Below are 17,678 nucleotides of genomic sequence, written 5' to 3'. Positions count from 1 at the left end.
TTTCCCTATTCTGATAGTGAGTGTATCTTTAAAACACTGGTAAACTAGTAACTGTTTTACATTATGGGACTTTCTTTTAAAAGAGAATCTGTCCCCAGGTGTTTTGGGATCGGAGACCAACATCATGTAGGGAGAGAGACCCTGATTCTAGGGATGTAACACTTACTGGGCTGCTTGCTGTAGTCTTGATAAACACTTTTTTTATCTGCAGCAGTTCTCTAAAAGCTGAACTCTGTATATCCCTGTCCACACCACTGATTGGCAGTATTCTATATATACTGTGCATAGGCAGAAACTGCTGATCATTGGGTAAGGCTTGGGGATAGGATATACAGAGCGCTTGAATATGGATGGCTATATGGCAGTATGTTTCCTAGTCCTCTAGTGATCATATTCTATTGATAACATTCCTTTTTTTATTATCAATACTACAGTAAGCAGCCCAATAAGTGACACATCCGTGTATCAGGGTCTCATTATGGTGCTCTCCGATTCGGTTGCAAAAACCTGGAGACAGACTCTGCTACTTTACATGTATGGTAAAACATTGATAAATTTTGTTTTTGGTATCTTTTTTCCACTATGGGTGCCAGTCAGCTAATGAAAGAAGTTGTGCTACATGGGACTCTGAGATTGTATCGCACAAGATCTATTTCTAAATAGACACAATAATGGTCAAGTAAAGACTTTCGCACACTTTTTTTTTTTTTGTTACACTTTCTCTTCTGGCCCTATGATCTTAATGCTTTTTTTTTTTTGTACAAATGTATTTGTTCTTATTTTCTTAAAGATGACTATTAGGGACCATATAAAAACACACCTAGAACAAGCTTTATTTGGGGGACTAGAAACCCACAAAAAAGCCACGACCAAAAGTGTAAAATAAAAAGTTGGAAAAAAATGTGGATAATGGTGCATTTCTTACGCACAACCAACATTTGGCCTCAGTGTTTTGCTTGGTGTAGATCGCGGCTGTAATACATGTATCCAATCGGCTGGCCAGAATCCTGCATTATTAGTCATTCTGCGCCCATAGGGAATGTTATCAGCTGCTCACCCAGGACGATGTGCAGACGATAATCATCATTATACAGATTGCTATAATCGCACCTGGCGAATGAGCGGTTTGCCAGACGTCTTTGGAGTGCACTGTGGATTCATGGATGCCTCGTAATGAATACAATTCCCACCTGAACAGTCCAATTGTGGAGCATCGGTCCCAGAGCAAAATCATTGACCTCACACAGACAGCATTCGGGCTGAAAATAGTTGGGTGAAAACTAATAATGTTTCTATTAGGAGTATTGTGGTTAAACATTACTTAGCTTTGTCACAACATCTTAATTCTTTAGGTGATCCTCAGCATCGGTAGTAAAGTTTAAGGACAAAGTTTGTATTCTGTTGCTAAGGAACAACTAAAATGTGATGGTAGGGTTTGACCTGCCCTCCCTTAGCGCCAAGATTGTTAATGTTTCCTGTACTGTTCGTAAAGAATCTCATCAGAAGTGAAGCTGCACATTGCTCCCGTCACCCACACACTGCCCGGTTTTAGATGGCATACACGACGTCTCTTATACCAGCGTACCCGCATCAGTATTGCTCTAGGGAGACACTTCCAGAAAACACAAGCAATGTTATTCTTGAACTGGCTTCTGTGACGAGTTTTGCATAATTATTTGCAGTAGCTTTGCCGCTAGATATTTTTTTTTTTCTTTTAATTCTGAATATCAAATGGTAGTGGCCAAAGAATGGACCAATCACTTTTATAGCCTGCAACATCCTTTTTACTGGCCCCTGGCAGATTCCCAGGGAGCACAGTTCTCGGACCGCGGATCACAATGCTTGGGATGGGGGCCGTCAAAATGCTGGCCCTTTAATTGCTCCTGACACTGCGTGCATGCAGCGTTTCACTACTGTGGCATGTGGAAAAAATGATTACATCCTGCATCAGGACATACTTTGTGGGCAGAGTGTTGACTCTGCGCTCCAGTCCCACCGACAACAGCAGCGGACAGCGGAAACCTCAGCCCCCGTTATGTATGTGACCCAGTATATCCAATGTGATGCATGTACAGCAGTCTGTGTCTCCTACGTCATGTATTCTGCACTCTGTGTCTCCTACGTCATGTATTCTGCACTCTGTCTCCTACGTCATGTATTCTGCACTGTCTCCTACGTCATGTATTCTGCAGTGTCTCCTACGTCATGTATTCTGCACTCTGTGTCTCCTACGTCATGTATTCTGCACTCTGTGTCTCCTAAGTCATGTATTCTGCACTCTGTGTCTCCTACGTCATGTATTCTGCACTCTGTGTCTCCTACGTCATGTATTCTGCACTCTGTGTCTCCTACGTCATGTATTCTGCACTCTGTGTCTCCTACGTCATGTATTCTGCACTCTGTGTCTCCTACGTCATGTATTCTGCACTCTGTGTCTCCTACGTCATGTATTCTGCACTCTGTGTCTCCTACGTCATGTATTCTGCACTCTGTGTCTCCTAAGTCATGTATTCTGCACTCTGTGTCTCCTACGTCATGTATTCTGCACTCTGTGTCTCCTACGTCATGTATTCTGCACTCTGTGTCTCCTACGTCATGTATTCTGCACTCTGTGTCTCCTACGTCATGTATTCAGCAGTCTGTGTCTCCTAAGTCATGTATTCTGCACTCTGTCTCCTACGTCATGTATTCGGCAGACTCACCAGTGCTTGAGTTCTATGTTATGTCAGCAGTGATGAATTTCCCACTGTGAGGAGACCCGCAGTGTAATATACATCATGATCCAAATTATTATGTAAATTATATTTTTTTCTCTGATTTTCTTAACCCCTTAATGACCTGGTCGTTTTTTGCAATTCTGACCAGTGTCCCTTTATGAGGTAATAACTCAGGAACACTTCAACGGATCCTAGCTGTTCTGAGATTGTTTTTTCGTGACATATTGGGCTTCACGTTAGTGGTAAATTTACTCGGCTTCAGGAAAATGGCCGCCGCGATCTCCATCTGCGCACGCGCGGCATCCCGCGGCCATTTTCCTGAAGCCCCGGGCAGCGGAGCGCTCCATCTGCGCACGCGTGGCCTCAGGAAGATGGCCGCCCCCACGATAACCAGGGGAATAGCTCAGATAGCGCTCTTTTACTTCACCTGTGCAGTGGATTCGGCAGTTGGGCATGCGCAAACCACTACGCCACCAACGGAAAAATTAAGCAAGATCTGGGGGAAGAAACAGTGATGTCACCACGCCCATTTGACCAGACCAGCCTGATTGACAGGCGACAACGGCGACTTTGGTAAGGTATTTCGGCAGCATAGGTGGGGAATCGGGGTCCACAAAATACACTATTGTAACGCACAGCTCAGGCCCTATTTAACGGTATTTTTATCTCATACGGAAAAAACGGGGTGACAGGTTCCCTTTAATAAATAACATTACCCACATGTCTGCTTTACATCAGCACAATTTTGGAAACAACATTTTTTTTGCTAGGAAGTTATGAGAATTAAAATTTAACCAGCGATTTCTCATTTTTACAACGAAATTTACAAAACCATTTTTTTTAGGGACCACCTCACATTTGAAGTCGGTTTGAGGGGTCTATATGGCTGAAAATACCCAAAAGTGACACCATTCTAAAAACTGCACCCCTCAAGGTGCTCAAAACCACATTCAAGAAGTTTATTAACCCTTCAGGTGCTTCACAGCAGCAGAAGCAACATGGAAGGAAAAAATTAACATTTAACTTTTTAGTCACAAAAATGATCTTTTAGCAACAATTTTTTTATTTTCCCAAGGGTAAAAAAGAGAAACTGGACCCCAAAAGTTATTGTACAATTTGTCCTGAGTACGCCGATACCCCATATGTGGGGGGAACCACTGCTTGGGCGCATGACAGGGCTCGGAAGGGAAGGAGCGCCATTTCACTTTTTCAATGAAAAACTGGCTCCAATCTTTAGCGGACACCATGTCGCGTTTGGAGAGCCCCTGTGTTCCTAAACATTGGAGCTCCCCCACAAGTGACCCCATTTTGGAAACTAGACCTCCCAAGGAACTAATCTAGATGTGTGGTGAGCACTTTGAACCCCCAAGTGCTTCACAGAAGTTTATAACGCAGAGCCATGAAAATAAAAAATAATTTTTATTTTCTCAAAAATGATTTTTTAGCCCGCAATTTTTTATTTTCCCAAGGGTAACAGGAGAAATTTGACCCCAAAAGTTGTTGTCCAGTTTCTCCTGAGTACGCTGATACCCCATATATGGGGTTAAACCACTGTTTGGGCACACGTCGGGGTTCGGAAGGGAAGTAGTGACGTTTTGAAATGCAGACTTTGATGGAATGCTCTGCGGGCGTCACGTTGCGTTTGCAGAGCCCCTGATGTGCCTAAACAGTAGAAACCCCCCACAATTGACCCCATTTTGGAAACTAGACCCCCCAAGGAACTTATCTAGATGCATAGTGAGCACTTTGAACCCCCAGGTGCTTCACAAATTGATCCGTAAATATGAAAAACTACTTTTTTTTTTTTCACAAAAAAATTATTTTAGCCTCAATTTGTTCATTTCCACATGAGCAACAGGATAAAATGGATCCTAAAATTTATTGGGCAATTTCTCCTGAGTACACAGATACCTCATTTGGGCACACGGCAAGGCTCAGAAGGGAAGGAGTGCCATTTGACTTTTTGAATGAAAAATTAGCTACAATCGTTAGCGGACACCATGTCGCGTTTGGAGAGCCCCTGTGTGCCTAAACATTGGAGCTCCCCCACATGTGACCCCATTTTGGAAACTAGACCTCCCGTGGAACTAATCTAGATGTGCGGTGATCACTTTAAACCCCCAAGTGCTTCACAGAAGTTTATAACACAGAGCCGTGAAAATAAAAAATCATTTTTCTTTCCTCAAAAAATGATGTTTTAGCAAGCAATTTTTTATTTTCTCAAGGGTAACAGGAGAAATTGGACCCCAATAGTTGTTGCCCAGTTTGTCCTGAGTATGCTGGTACCCCATATGTGGGAGTAAACCACTGTTTGGGCGCACGTCGGGGCTCAGAAGGGAGGGAGCACCATTTGACTTTTTGAACGCAAGATTGGCTGGAATCAATGGTGGCGCCATGTTGCGTTTGGAGACCCCTGATGTGCCTAAACAGTGGAACCCCTCAATTCTAACTCCAACACTAACCCCAATACACCCCTAACCCTAATCCCAACTCTAGCCATAACCCTAATCACAACCCTAACCCCAACACACCCCTAACCACAACCCTAACCACAAGCCTAATCTTAACCCTATTTCCAACCCCAGCCCTAAGGCTATGTGGCTGTTGCACTTTCAACAGCCAATCAGAGCGATCGTAGCCACGTGGGGGCAAAGCCACCCCCCCGGGCTAAAGTACCACTCCCCCTGTCCCTGCAGATCGGGTGAAATTGGAGTTAACCTTTTCACCCGATCTGCAGGGACGCGATCCCTCCATGACGCCACATAGGCGTCACAGGTCGGATTGGCACAGACTTTCATGACACCTACGTGGCGTCACAGGTCGGGAAGGGGGTTAAATGGTTGGTGCAAATGACAGTCAGTCTAATAAAAGTCATCACCCATTAGGGAATACATCGAATTTTATTGAAGAAACTTCCCAATGATAACAGTATAATCTCCAAATTGAATAAAAACTCAAAATGCACTGTTCCAAATTATTAGGCACAGTAGAATTTCTAAACATTTGACATGTTTTAAAGAATTGAAAATGCTCATTTGTTGAATTTGCAGCATTAGGAGGTCACATTCACTGAACAAAAAAGCTATTTAATTCCAAAACATCCTAACAGGCCAAGTTACATGTTACCATAGGAACCCTTCTTTGATATCACCTTCTCAATTCTTGCATCCATTGAACTTGTGAGTTTATGGAGTTTCTGCTTGTATTTCTTTGCATGAAGTCAGAATAGCCTCCCAGAGCTGCTGTTTTGATGTGAACTGCCTCCCACCCTCATAGATCTTTTGCTTGATGGTACTCGAAAGGTTCTCTATAGGGTTGAGGTCAGGGGAAGATGGTGGCCACACCATGAGTTTATCTCCTTTTATGCCCATAGCAGCCAATGACTCAGAGGGATTCATTGTCATGCATGAAGATGATTTTGCTCCTGAAGGCACGTTTCTGCTTTTTATACCATGGAAGAAAGTTGTCAGTCAGAAACTCTATTTACCGTACTTTGCAGAGGTTATTTTCACACCTTCAGGAACCTTAAAGGGCCCTACCAGCTGTTTCCCCATGATTCCGGCCCAAAACATGATTCCTCCACCTCCTTGCTGACGTCGCAGCCTTGTTGGGACATGGTGGCCATCCACCAACCATCCACTACTCCATGCATCTGGACCATCCAGGGTTTGCTCTACACTAATCAGTAAGCAAGACTGTTTGAAAATTAGTCTTCATGTATGTCTGGGCCCACTGCAACCGTTTCTGCTTGTGAACACTGTTCAGGGGTGGCCGAATAGTAGGTTTATGCACCACAGCAAGCCTTTGAAGGATCCTACACCTTGAGGTTCGAGAGACTCAAGAGGCACCAGCAGCTTCAAATAACTGTTTGCTGCTTTGTAATGGTATTTTGGCAGCTGCTCTCTTAATCCGATGAACTTGCCTGGCCGAAACCTTCCTCATTATGCCTTTATTAGCACGAACACTTCTGTGCTCAGATTCAATCTCTTAACAGTACGATGATCACTCTTAAGTTTTCAGGAAATATCTAATGTTTTCATCTCTTGACCAAGGCATTGCACTATTTGATGCTTTTCAGCAGCATAGAGATCCTTTTTCTCTCCCATGTTACTTGAAACCTTTAGCCTGCTTAATAATGTGGAACATCATTTTTAAGTAGTTTTCCTTTAATTAGAATCACCTGGAAAACTAATTATCCCATGTGTTTAAGATTGATTTCAGTAGTCTTAGGCAAAATGAAGACCGCGCTCACGGGATATATTTAAAATGGTTTATTTTGCCTACGCGTTTCAAGAGCGTTCCTGCTCTCTTCCTCAGGGCATGTAATACATAACACAATATGGAGTATATTTATAGAAAAGAAAGGAAGGGGAGGGGCGACCATGCCCCTATATTATAGTACTTGAACAGGTTAAAAACTTATATATATGGTAATACAAAGGCAATACACATTAACCCCTTCATGACCCAGCCTATTTTGGCCTTAATGACCTTGCCGTTTTTTGCAATTCTGACCAGTGTCCCTTTATGAGGTAATAACTCCGGAACGCTTCAACGGATCCTAGCGATTCTGAGATTGTTTTTTCGTGACATATTGGGCTTCATGTTAGTGGTAAATTTAGGTCGATAATTTCTGAGTTTATTTGTGAAAAAAATGGAAATTTGGCAAAAAATTTGAAAATTTCGCAATTTTCACATTTTGAATTTTTATTCTGTTAAACCAGAGAGTTATGTGACACAAAATAGTTAATAAATAACGTTTCCCACATGTCTACTTTACATCAGCACAATTTTGGAAACAATTTTTTTTTTTTGCTAGGAAGTTATAAGGGTTAAAATTTGACCAGTGATTTCTCATTTTTACAACAAAATTTACAAAACCATTTTTTTTAGGGACCACCTCACATTTGAAGTCATTTTGAGGGTTCTATATGGCTGAAAATACCCAAAAGTGACACCATTCTAAAAACTGCACCCCTCAAGGTGCTCAAAACCACATTCAAGAAGTTTATTAACCCTTCAGGTGTTTCACAGCAGCAGAAGCAACATGGAAGTAAAAAATGAACATTTAACTTTTTAGTCACAAAAATGATCTTTTAGCAACAATTTTTTTATTTTCCCAGCAGTAAAAAGAGAAACTGGACCACGGACGTTGTTGTCCAATTTGTCCTGAGTACGCTGATACCTCATATGTGGGGGTAAACCACTGTTTGGGCGCACGGCAGGGCTCGGAAGGGAAGGAGCGCCATTTGACTTTTTGAATGAAAAATTGGCTCCAATCTTTAGCGGACACCATGTCACGTTTGGAGAGCCCCCGTGTGCCTAAACATTGGAGCTCCCCCACAAGTGACCCCATTTTGGAAACTAGACCCCCCAAGGAACTTATCTAGAAGCATAGTGAGCACTTTAAACCCCCAGGTGCTTCACAAATTGATCCGTAAAAATGAAAAAGTACTTTTTTTTCAAAAAAAAATTATTTTAGCCTCAATTTTTTCATTTTCACATGGGCAACAGGATAAAATGGATCCTAAATTTTGTTGGGCAATTTCTCCTGAGTACACCAATACCTCACATGTGGGGGTAAACCACTGTTTGGGCACATGGTAAGGCTCGGAAGGGAAGGAGCGCCATTTGACTTTTTGAATGAAAAATTATCTCCATCGTTAGCGGACACCATGTCGCGTTTGGAAAGCCCCTGTGTGCCTAAACATTGGAGCTCCTCCACAAGTGACCCCATTTTGGAAACTAGACCCCCCAAGGAACTCATCTAGAGGTATAGTGAGCACTTTAAACCCCCAGGTGCTTCACAAATTGATCCGCAAAAATGAAAAAGTACTTTTTTTTCACACAAAATTTCTTTTAGCCTTAATTTTTTCATTTTCACATGGGCAACAGGATAAAATGGATCCTAAAATTTGTTGGGCAATTTCTCCTGAGTATGCCGATACCTCATATGTGGGGGTAAACCACTGTTTGGGTGCACGGCAAGGCTCGGAAGGGGAGGCGTGCCATTTGACTTTTTGAATGGAAAATTAGCTCCAATCGTTAGCGGACACCATGTCGTGTTTGGAGAGCCCCTGTGTGCCTAAACATTGGAGCTCCCCTACAAGTGACCCCATTTTGGAAACTAGACCCCCCAAGGAACTTATCTAGATGCATAGTGAGCACTTACAACCCCCAGGTGCTTCACAGACGTTTATAACGCAGAGCCGTGAAAATAAAAAAATAATTTTTCTTTCCTCAAAAATTATTTTTAGCCCAGAATTTTTTATTTTCCCAAGGATAATAGGAGAAATTGGACCACAAATGTTGTTGTCCAGTTTGTCCTGAGTACGATGATACCCCATATGTGGGGGTAAACCACTGTTTGGGCGCACGGCAGGGCTCGGAAGGGAAGGCACGCCATTTGGCTTTTTGAATGGAAAATTAGCTCCAATCATTAGCGGACACCATGTTGCGTTTGGAGAGCCCCTGTGTGCCTAAACATTGGAGCTCCAGCACAAGTGACCCCATTTTGGAAACTAGACCTCCAAAGGAACTAATCTAGATGTGTGGTGAGCACTTTGAACCCCCAAGTGCTTCACAGAAGTTTATAACGCAGAGCCATGAAAATAAAAAATAATTTTTCTTTTCTCAAAAATGATTTTTTAGCCCACAATTTTTTATTTTCCCAAGGGTAACAGGAGAAATTGGACCCCAAAAGTTGTTGTCCAGTTTCTCCTGAGTACGTTGATACCCCATATGTGGGGGTAAACCATTGTTTTGGCACACGTCGGGGTTCGGAAGGGAAGTAGTGACGTTTTGAAATGCAGACTTTGATGGAATGCTCTGCGGGCGTCAGGTTGCGTTTGCAGAGCCCCTGATGTGCCTAAACAGTAGGAACTCCCCACAAGTGACTCCATTTTGGAAACTAGACCCCCAAGGGAACTTATCTAGATGTGTGGTGAGCACTTTGAACCCCCAAGTGCTTCACAGAAGTTTATAACGCAGAGCCGTGAAAATAATAAACGTGTTTCCTTTCCTCAAAAATATTTTTTTAGCCCAGAATTTTTTATTTTTGCAAGAGTAACAGGAGAAATTGGACCCCAAAAGTTGTTGTCCAGTTTCTCCTGAGTACGCTGATACCCCATATGTGGGGATAAACCACTGTTTGGGCACATGCCGGGGCTCGGAAGGGAAGTAGTGACGTTTTGGAATGCAGACTTTGATGGAATGGTCTGCGGGCATCATGTTACGTTTGCAGAGCCCCTGATATGCCTAAACAGTAGAAACCCCCCACAAGTGACCCCATTTTGGAAACTAGACCCCCCAAGGAACTAATCTAGATGTGTGGTGAGCACTTTCAATCCCCAAGTGCTTCACAGAAGTTTACAACGCAGAGCCGTGAAAATAAAAAATCATTTTTCTTTCCTCAAAAAAGATGTTTTAGCAAGCAATTTTTTATTTTCACAAGGGTAACAGGAGAATTTGGACCCCAATATTTGTTGCCCAGTTTGTTGTGAGTACGCTGATACCCCATATGTGGGGGTAAACCACTGTTTGGGCACACGTCAGGGCTCGGAAGGGAAGTAGTGACATTTGAAATGCAGACTTTGATGGAATGGTCTGCGGGCGTCACATTGCATTTGCAGAGCCCCTGATGTGCCTAAACAGTAGAAACACCCCACAAGTGACCCCATTTTGGAAACTAGACCCCCAAGGAACTAATCTAGATGTGTGGTGAGCACTTTCAACCCCCAAGTGCTTCACAGAAGTTTATAACGCAGAGCCGTGAAAATAAAAAATAATTGTTCTTTCCTCAAAAATTATGTTTTAGCAAGTAATTTTTTATTTTTGCAAGGGTAACAGGAGAAATTGGACCCCAACAGTTGTTGCCCAGTTTGTCCTGAGTACGCTGGTACCCCAAATGTGGGGGTAAACCACTGTTTGGGCGTACGTCGGGGCTTGGAAGGGCGGGAGCACCATTTGACTTTTTGAACGCAAGATTGGCTGGAATCAATGGTGGCGCCATGTTGCGTTTGGAGACCCCTGATGTGCCTAAACAGTGGAAACCCCTCAATTCTAACTTCAACACTAACCCCAACACACCCCTAATCCTAATCCCAACTGTAGCCATAACCCTAATCACAACCCTAACCCCAACACACCCCTAACCACAACCCTAACCGCAACACACCCGTAACCCTAATTCCAACCCTAATCCTAACCCTAATCCCAACCGTAACCCTAATCCCAACCCTAACCACAACTGTAACCCCAACACACCCCTAACCCTATCCGTAACCCTAACCACAAGCCTAATCTTAACCCTATTTCAAACCCTAGCCCTAATTCCAACCCTAACTCTAATTCCAACCCTAACCCTAAGGCTATGTGCCCACGTTGCGGATTCGTGTGAGATTTTTCCGCACGATTTTTGAAAAATCTGCAGGTAAAAGGCACTGCGTTTTACCTGCGGATTTACAGCAGATTTCCAGTGTTTTTTTGTGCGGATTTCACCTGCGGATTCCTATTGAGGAACAGGTGTAAAACGCTGCGGAATCCGCGCAAAGAATTGACATTCTGCGGAAAATACAACGCAGCGTTTCTGCACGGAATTTTCCGCACCATGGGCACAGCGGATTTGGTTTTCCTTAGGTGTACATGGTACTGTAAACCTGATGGAAAACTGCTTCGAATTCGCAGCGGCCAATCCGCTGCGGATCCGCGGCCGATCCGCTGCGGATCCGCGGCCGATCCGCTGCGGATCCGCGGCCGATCCGCTGCGGATCCGCGGCCGATCCGCTCTGTGTGCACATGCCATAACCCTACCCCTAACCCTACCCGTAACCCTAACCCTACCCCTAACCCTACCCCTAGTTCTAACCCTAGTTCTAACCCTAACCCTAGTGGAAAAAGAAAAAAAAAATTTCTTTATTTTATTATTGTCCCTATGGGGGTGATAAAGGGGGGGGGGGGTTATTTATTATTTTTTTTATTTTGATCGCTGTGATAGAACCTACCACAGCGATCAAAATGTACTTGTAAGGAATCTGCCGACTGGCAGATTCGGCGGGCGCACTGAGCATGCGCCCGCCATTTTCCAAGATGGCGGCGCCCAGCGAGGAGACGGCCGGACACCGGGAGGATCGGTAAGTATGAAGGGGTGGTGGGGGGGTGGATCGGAGCACAGGGGGGGTGATCGGAGCACAGGGGGGGGGGGATCTGAGCAAGGAGGGAGCGGACAGGAGGACGGGGGAGCCGGCAGGTGGACGGAGGGGACCGGACCCCATAACGGAGGACTGGGGGGGCGATCGGTGGGTGTGGGGGGGGGGCACTTGAGTATTTCCAGCCATGGCCGATGATATTGCAGCATCGGCCATGGCTGGATTGTAATATTTCACCAGTTTTTTAGGTGAAATATTACAAATCGCTCTGATTGGCAGTTTCACTTTCAACAGCCAATCAGAGCGATCGTAGCCACGGGGGGGTGAAGCCACCCCCCCTGGGCTGAAGCACCACTCCCCCTGTCTCTGCAGATCGGGTAAAATCGGAGTTAACCCTTTCACCCGATCTGCAGGGACGCGATCATTCCATGACGCATACGCTGCGTCATAGGTCGCTTTGGCACCGACTTTCATGACGCAGCGTATGCGTCAAAGGTCGTTAAGGGGTTAATATCAATAACCTAAAACGAAAATTTATTAAAAAAAACAAACAAACAGAAACATGAAAAAATGAAAAAAATTATTAAAATGAATAAAAAATAAACTGGGAGCTGAGTATAAAAAGGCAGGGATCTCAGGTAGCACAACAAGTATTCGAACCGGGGACCCTTGTATGGTAATTCTATTATTTAAGCTCCTCAAGTCATTGTGCCACCGGTTCCTGATAGGTTCTTCAGTTCAAGATTTTGTTAGGTTAGAGGATATCTGCTATTACATTTAGCCCTTCAGGTTCAAGGGAATTCAAGGTATATATCCAAAAAATTTCTTTCCTATTAAGTGACTGTGTACGATTAGAAACATGTGCAGGAACGTGATCAATGGGGTGAACACGAAATAATAAAGGATTACAATTATGTGCGATATTGAAATGTCTAGAAAGACCATGTTTAAGATAACCTGTTTTAATATTGTGTCGGTGTGAGTTCATACGGAGGTGGAGTGGTTGTGTAGTCCTACCAACATATATCTTGTTGCAAGGACAAGTGATAATGTAAATAACAAAGGAAGTGGTGCAGGTGAAGACATGACTGATTGGAAAAGAATAAGGAAAGGAAGGATGTTTGAATGCTGTTAAACTGTTTGCTGCTTTGTAATGGTATTTTGGCAGCTGCTCTCTTAATCCGATGAACTTGCCTGGCCGAAACCTTCCTCATTATGCCTTTATTAGCACGAACACTTCTGTGCTCAGATTCAATCTCTTAACAGTACGATGATCACTCTTAAGTTTTCAGGAAATATCTAATGTTTTCATCTCTTGACCAAGGCATTGCACTATTTGATGCTTTTCAGCAGCATAGAGATCCTTTTTCTCTCCCATGTTACTTGAAACCTTTAGCCTGCTTAATAATGTGGAACATCATTTTTAAGTAGTTTTCCTTTAATTAGAATCACCTGGAAAACTAATTATCCCATGTGTTTAAGATTGATTTCAGTGATCCACTGAGCCCTGAGACACAATACCATCCACGAGTGTATTTGAAAAACAATTAAATCTTTGACACTTAAATCCAATTTGCATAATAATTTGGAACACTGTGTACATCTGTGTTGAGAACAACTTATTGCTGCCAGTTCTTAAAAAAAACTAATTGCAAGGAGAAGACTGCGCTCCAGACCTCAGTAAACCGGGAAAAGCAGTTGTGTGTAGCAACATCAATATCCCCTAACATCACATGTCACCAATAAAAAGCAGGACCAGCTGTCACACTAGGGGAGAGTTAATTAAGTCCCAAAATGAAGAAAAATAGCAGCAACACTCCAAATGTTGGTGAAAAAAACCCATAGTCCTTTATTTTACAAAGAATTGCATGGACAAGGTTATGCGGGCAAGGACAAGTACAGATTATGCAGAAAAGAGAAACAGGACCGACGGCCGTTTCGCGTTGTTCACGCTTCCACGGGTCCAGATGCCAGTTAATTAAATGTTTGACCAAATGTGGCTGGATAAATTTCCAGTTGATGATATTGTATGGGCCTGAGTGATGGTATAAAAATCCAAATGGCCCCCAGCAGAGAAAAAGTTTCCTACCCGTTTTAGCTGCTTCACATCTTTGAAAGCGTGATGCAGTTAAAATAATTACAAAAGACAGATCATATGCACAACTGGGTGTTTTGACATTGCAGTGCATTCCTTTTTACTTTTTTTGAGGTGAAGGAAACGCTTTTTCAAGTGGGTACCAGGCAGGATATGCAAGAAAATGTCATGTACACTTATCTTTTAGGGTGATGTTTTTTTTTTCATTTTCTGGCCCGATGTTTCTGGCTCAACATGACTTGTAGAACTTATACATTCTATGGTTCATATAGCATGACTCTGTTCTCCATAGGTGCACTGCGAGCGAGATTTTCTAAAATGACACTTCAAAAGGACTCTGTCAGCACAGCGTGAAGGTTCAAACTAAATACCGCCGCTCAATGCAAAAAATTGTGGGCAAAATTATATACATACTGTTTTCCCTCATTTCTCCCCCCCCCCCCCCATTTTGATTGACAGCTCTGGCTTTACAGCAGCTGAGATGGTGGGAAGGTGTATATGGATGAGAAGGTGGACAGAACACCTGTACTCGGTGTAAACAGTCATTCTGTACTGACTGATTATAAGACTGTATATCACAATATTTTCATGTAGTTTTCGTATTGCAGCTTCCTGCATCCGATCAGTACAAGATGCCATTAATGTAAACATAAGACAAACACTGTAAGATATGGTCACACTATAGAAAAACTCCCTTAATCCCAACTTTAAACCTGGCTGGTGAAGAGGCGCAGAGCGCTATGACCACACATACTATTGATGTGTGAGTAGGAGACAGGGGTCATGAGTTCCCACTTGGAAGATTCATTCAAGTCTATAAGTCTGATTTGAGAGAGCCAAGTTCTGTACCTGGTTATCTCTCAGGTGGGAACAACCCCCCCCCCCCCCCCCCCCCCGGCATTAAACACTGACTAGGTGGTAAAATAGAATTACCAGAGACTCGTTGTAGACCTAAAGCCTTATTCTGCATTTCTGAGCATTCTCCTTTGTTACCCTGTGATATATCAAGTACATAATGTATTTGGTATTAGACAAGTTCTCCAATCAGCTACTAAAGGCTTATTTCCAAAATGGTAAGTTATAGGGCTGGACATAACTGACTGTGGGGACCCCCAGCACTGCCGAGAATTAGGCTCTGCAGACCCCGTCTAGAAAGCAGTTGTGAGTGCTCATCTCTATTCATTATGAGCCTGATGGAAATAACCAAGCACCATACTCTCTGGCGTTCCCATACAGCAGAATAGAGCTAGAGTGTGCACCAATGATAAAGGGGCTCCGTTCTTGTCATGTCAGAATCCAGAGACCGTTATCGCTTGTCTTGGGAACACCCCTGTAAAGGGACTGTCCACTACTCGGACAACTCCTTCACAATCTGAATGTTTGCCCCCTTTAAAATAAAAACACCTATATTCTCCTGTGTGTTCCTGGGGCTCTCCATAGGCTGTCACAACACGTGACCCCACCACCCAATCAGCGCAGGCATCGCTGTCTCCGCCTCTGGACAAATTGAACGCCAAAAAGTCAAAGAGCAGCTGCAGCTCTCACTTCCTGTGTTTGATTTGTCTAAAGGCGGAAAGTCACGCCAGTGCTGGTTGGTCGCTAAGGTCACATCATAATAACCCTGCGAGAGCCCTGGGAACGGCACCGGCAGAGAGTAGACATGCTTTCATTTTAACAGGAACAATCAGAATGGGAAGGCGTTGTCCTAGTTCTGTACTACCCCTACAATGAAATACATCTTACAAGGGCTGTGCACTTCCTTCAGCCGGGGATTATGCCACCAGTGTTGGGGTATGTGCACACACTGCGGATTACTCTGCGGATTTTTCCAAACTAATCCGCAGGTAAACTGCACTGTGGCTTTCATGTGGAATTACCGGTGATTCACGGCAGTTTTTTCGTGGAATTTGTGCGGATTCCACCTGCGGATTCCTATTATGGAGCAGGTGTAAAACGCTGCGGAATCCGCACCAAGAATTGACATGCTACAGAACAACGCAGCGTTTCCGCACGTTTTTTTCTGCTTCATGTGCACTGCGGATTTGGTTTTCCATAGGTTTACATGGTACTGTACACCGCATGGACAACTGCTGCGAATCTGCAGCGTGCGCACATAGCCTTAGGCCCATGGGCTCTGCCATTCCCCCTATGCCCACACGGCGCACCCAGCCAGTACTGCTGGTAAGGCGTGAGTGACATGCCAGCTGGGCATGGCCCGGCCCTCCGTGTGCCAGGCACGCTCCAGCATTACAGGGACCGGTCACAGACCACGCACGCTCCACCGCGGCCAAGCCAGCACTGACAGCTACACGCTGAGCCTGACACTTCCTGTTGGGGGAGGGGAAATGTACGTCTCTGCGTACGTACGTGACGTGCGTGCTGCCCAGAGGAATCGTGACGCGAGGACGTCGCTTCAGTGGCGTCACAAAGCGTGCGGCGGCGGATTTCCCGTCGTGCCTCGGGGCTCCCGGTCGCTCGACTCCAGCTGGAGAGACGCGCCTGGGAGTCTCCGGTGCCCAGGCCACTGTGTCCCTCCCTCCCCGGGAACATGCCGCGCCGCCCTCCGCAGTGATCCCCGGACAGAGGCAATGACAGCGGCTCCGGTATCCCCGCGGGAGATCAGGGAGAGGCTGATGCAGGCCATCGATACGCACAGTAATGTGAGTGCTGGGACATGGAGGGCTGTGTGGGGCTGTGAGTGACGGGCTCACCGGCGGACACCCAGGCGCAGTCGGTAGGAGACGGCTCGGCACACCGGGCAGCGTGCGGTGAGGGAGGCCGGGGCCGGCAGGACCTTCCCGGTGCTGTGTGCCGAGTGGCAGTGGCAGCCGGCCCGCTGGTCTGAGTGGCTGACAGGAAGTGTCAGACGTGGGGCCGGGGACATGTGAGGTTCCGTCCTGGACACTTGTTGCCGGGGAACTACTTTATGGCTGTGTGGTCGGAGTCGGCGGGCTCCTGCGCCCAGCGCTACGTGCTGGAGAGTGTCCGGGAAGAGCGGGCCGCGCCTCTCATTCACTACACAGGCCCGGCCGCCGCGGCCCGGATCCAGCTTCCAGGAAAGACCGAGGCTTAGGCCTGCCACCGGCCAGTCACAGGCGGCTGTGCTCGTAGGAGGAGTCCTGCGGCCTGGGAGCAGGGCACCAGAGCCAGCCACATGTCTGCGGAGGTGGCACTGTGTGCTGGGGGCATCATGTCTGCCGGGTATGAGGGGGGCACTGGTTATATAGTGTCTGTGCTGTGTATATAGACTGGTATAGGGGAAGTCACTGGTTATATAGCGTCTGTGCTGTGTATATAGACTGGTATAGGGGAGGTCACTGGTTATATAGTGTCTGTGCTGTGTATATAGACTGGTATAGGGGAAGTCACTGGTTATATAGCGTCTGTGCTGTGTATATAGACTGGTATAGGGGAAGTCACTGGTTATATAGCATCTGTGCTGTGTATATAGACTGGTATAGGGGAGGGCACTGGTTATATAGCATCTGTGCTGTGTATATAGACTGGTATAGGGGAGGGCACTGGTTATATAGCGTCTGTGCTGTGTATATAGACTGGTATAGGGGAAGTCACTGGTTATATAGCGTCTGTGCTGTGTATATAGACTGGTATAAGGGAGGGCACTGGTTATATAGTGTCTGTGCTGTGTATATAGACTGGTATAGGGGATGGCACTGGTTATATAGCATCTGTGCTGTGTATATAGACTGGTATAGGGGA

At 45.1% G+C, this 17,678-nt stretch overlaps 1 protein-coding gene across 1 annotated transcript in view; it reads left to right on the top strand.

Moving 5' to 3' along the window:
- Nucleotides 1–16,317: 16,317 nt before the first annotated feature.
- MED26 (mediator complex subunit 26) overlaps nucleotides 16,318–17,678 on the top strand; it is an 80,908-nt gene continuing 79,547 nt past the window's right edge. The window contains exon 1 of the mRNA XM_077252788.1: nucleotides 16,318–16,618. Within this exon, the coding sequence (XP_077108903.1) occupies nucleotides 16,547–16,618 (72 nt within the window). The 5' untranslated portion in view covers nucleotides 16,318–16,546. The remainder of the gene's footprint in view (nucleotides 16,619–17,678) is intronic.

Source organism: Ranitomeya variabilis, chromosome 1 (genome assembly GCF_051348905.1).
Source record: "Ranitomeya variabilis isolate aRanVar5 chromosome 1, aRanVar5.hap1, whole genome shotgun sequence".
NCBI lineage: Eukaryota > Metazoa > Chordata > Amphibia > Anura > Dendrobatidae > Ranitomeya > Ranitomeya variabilis.
This window is presented reverse-complemented; position numbering and strand designations above follow the sequence as displayed.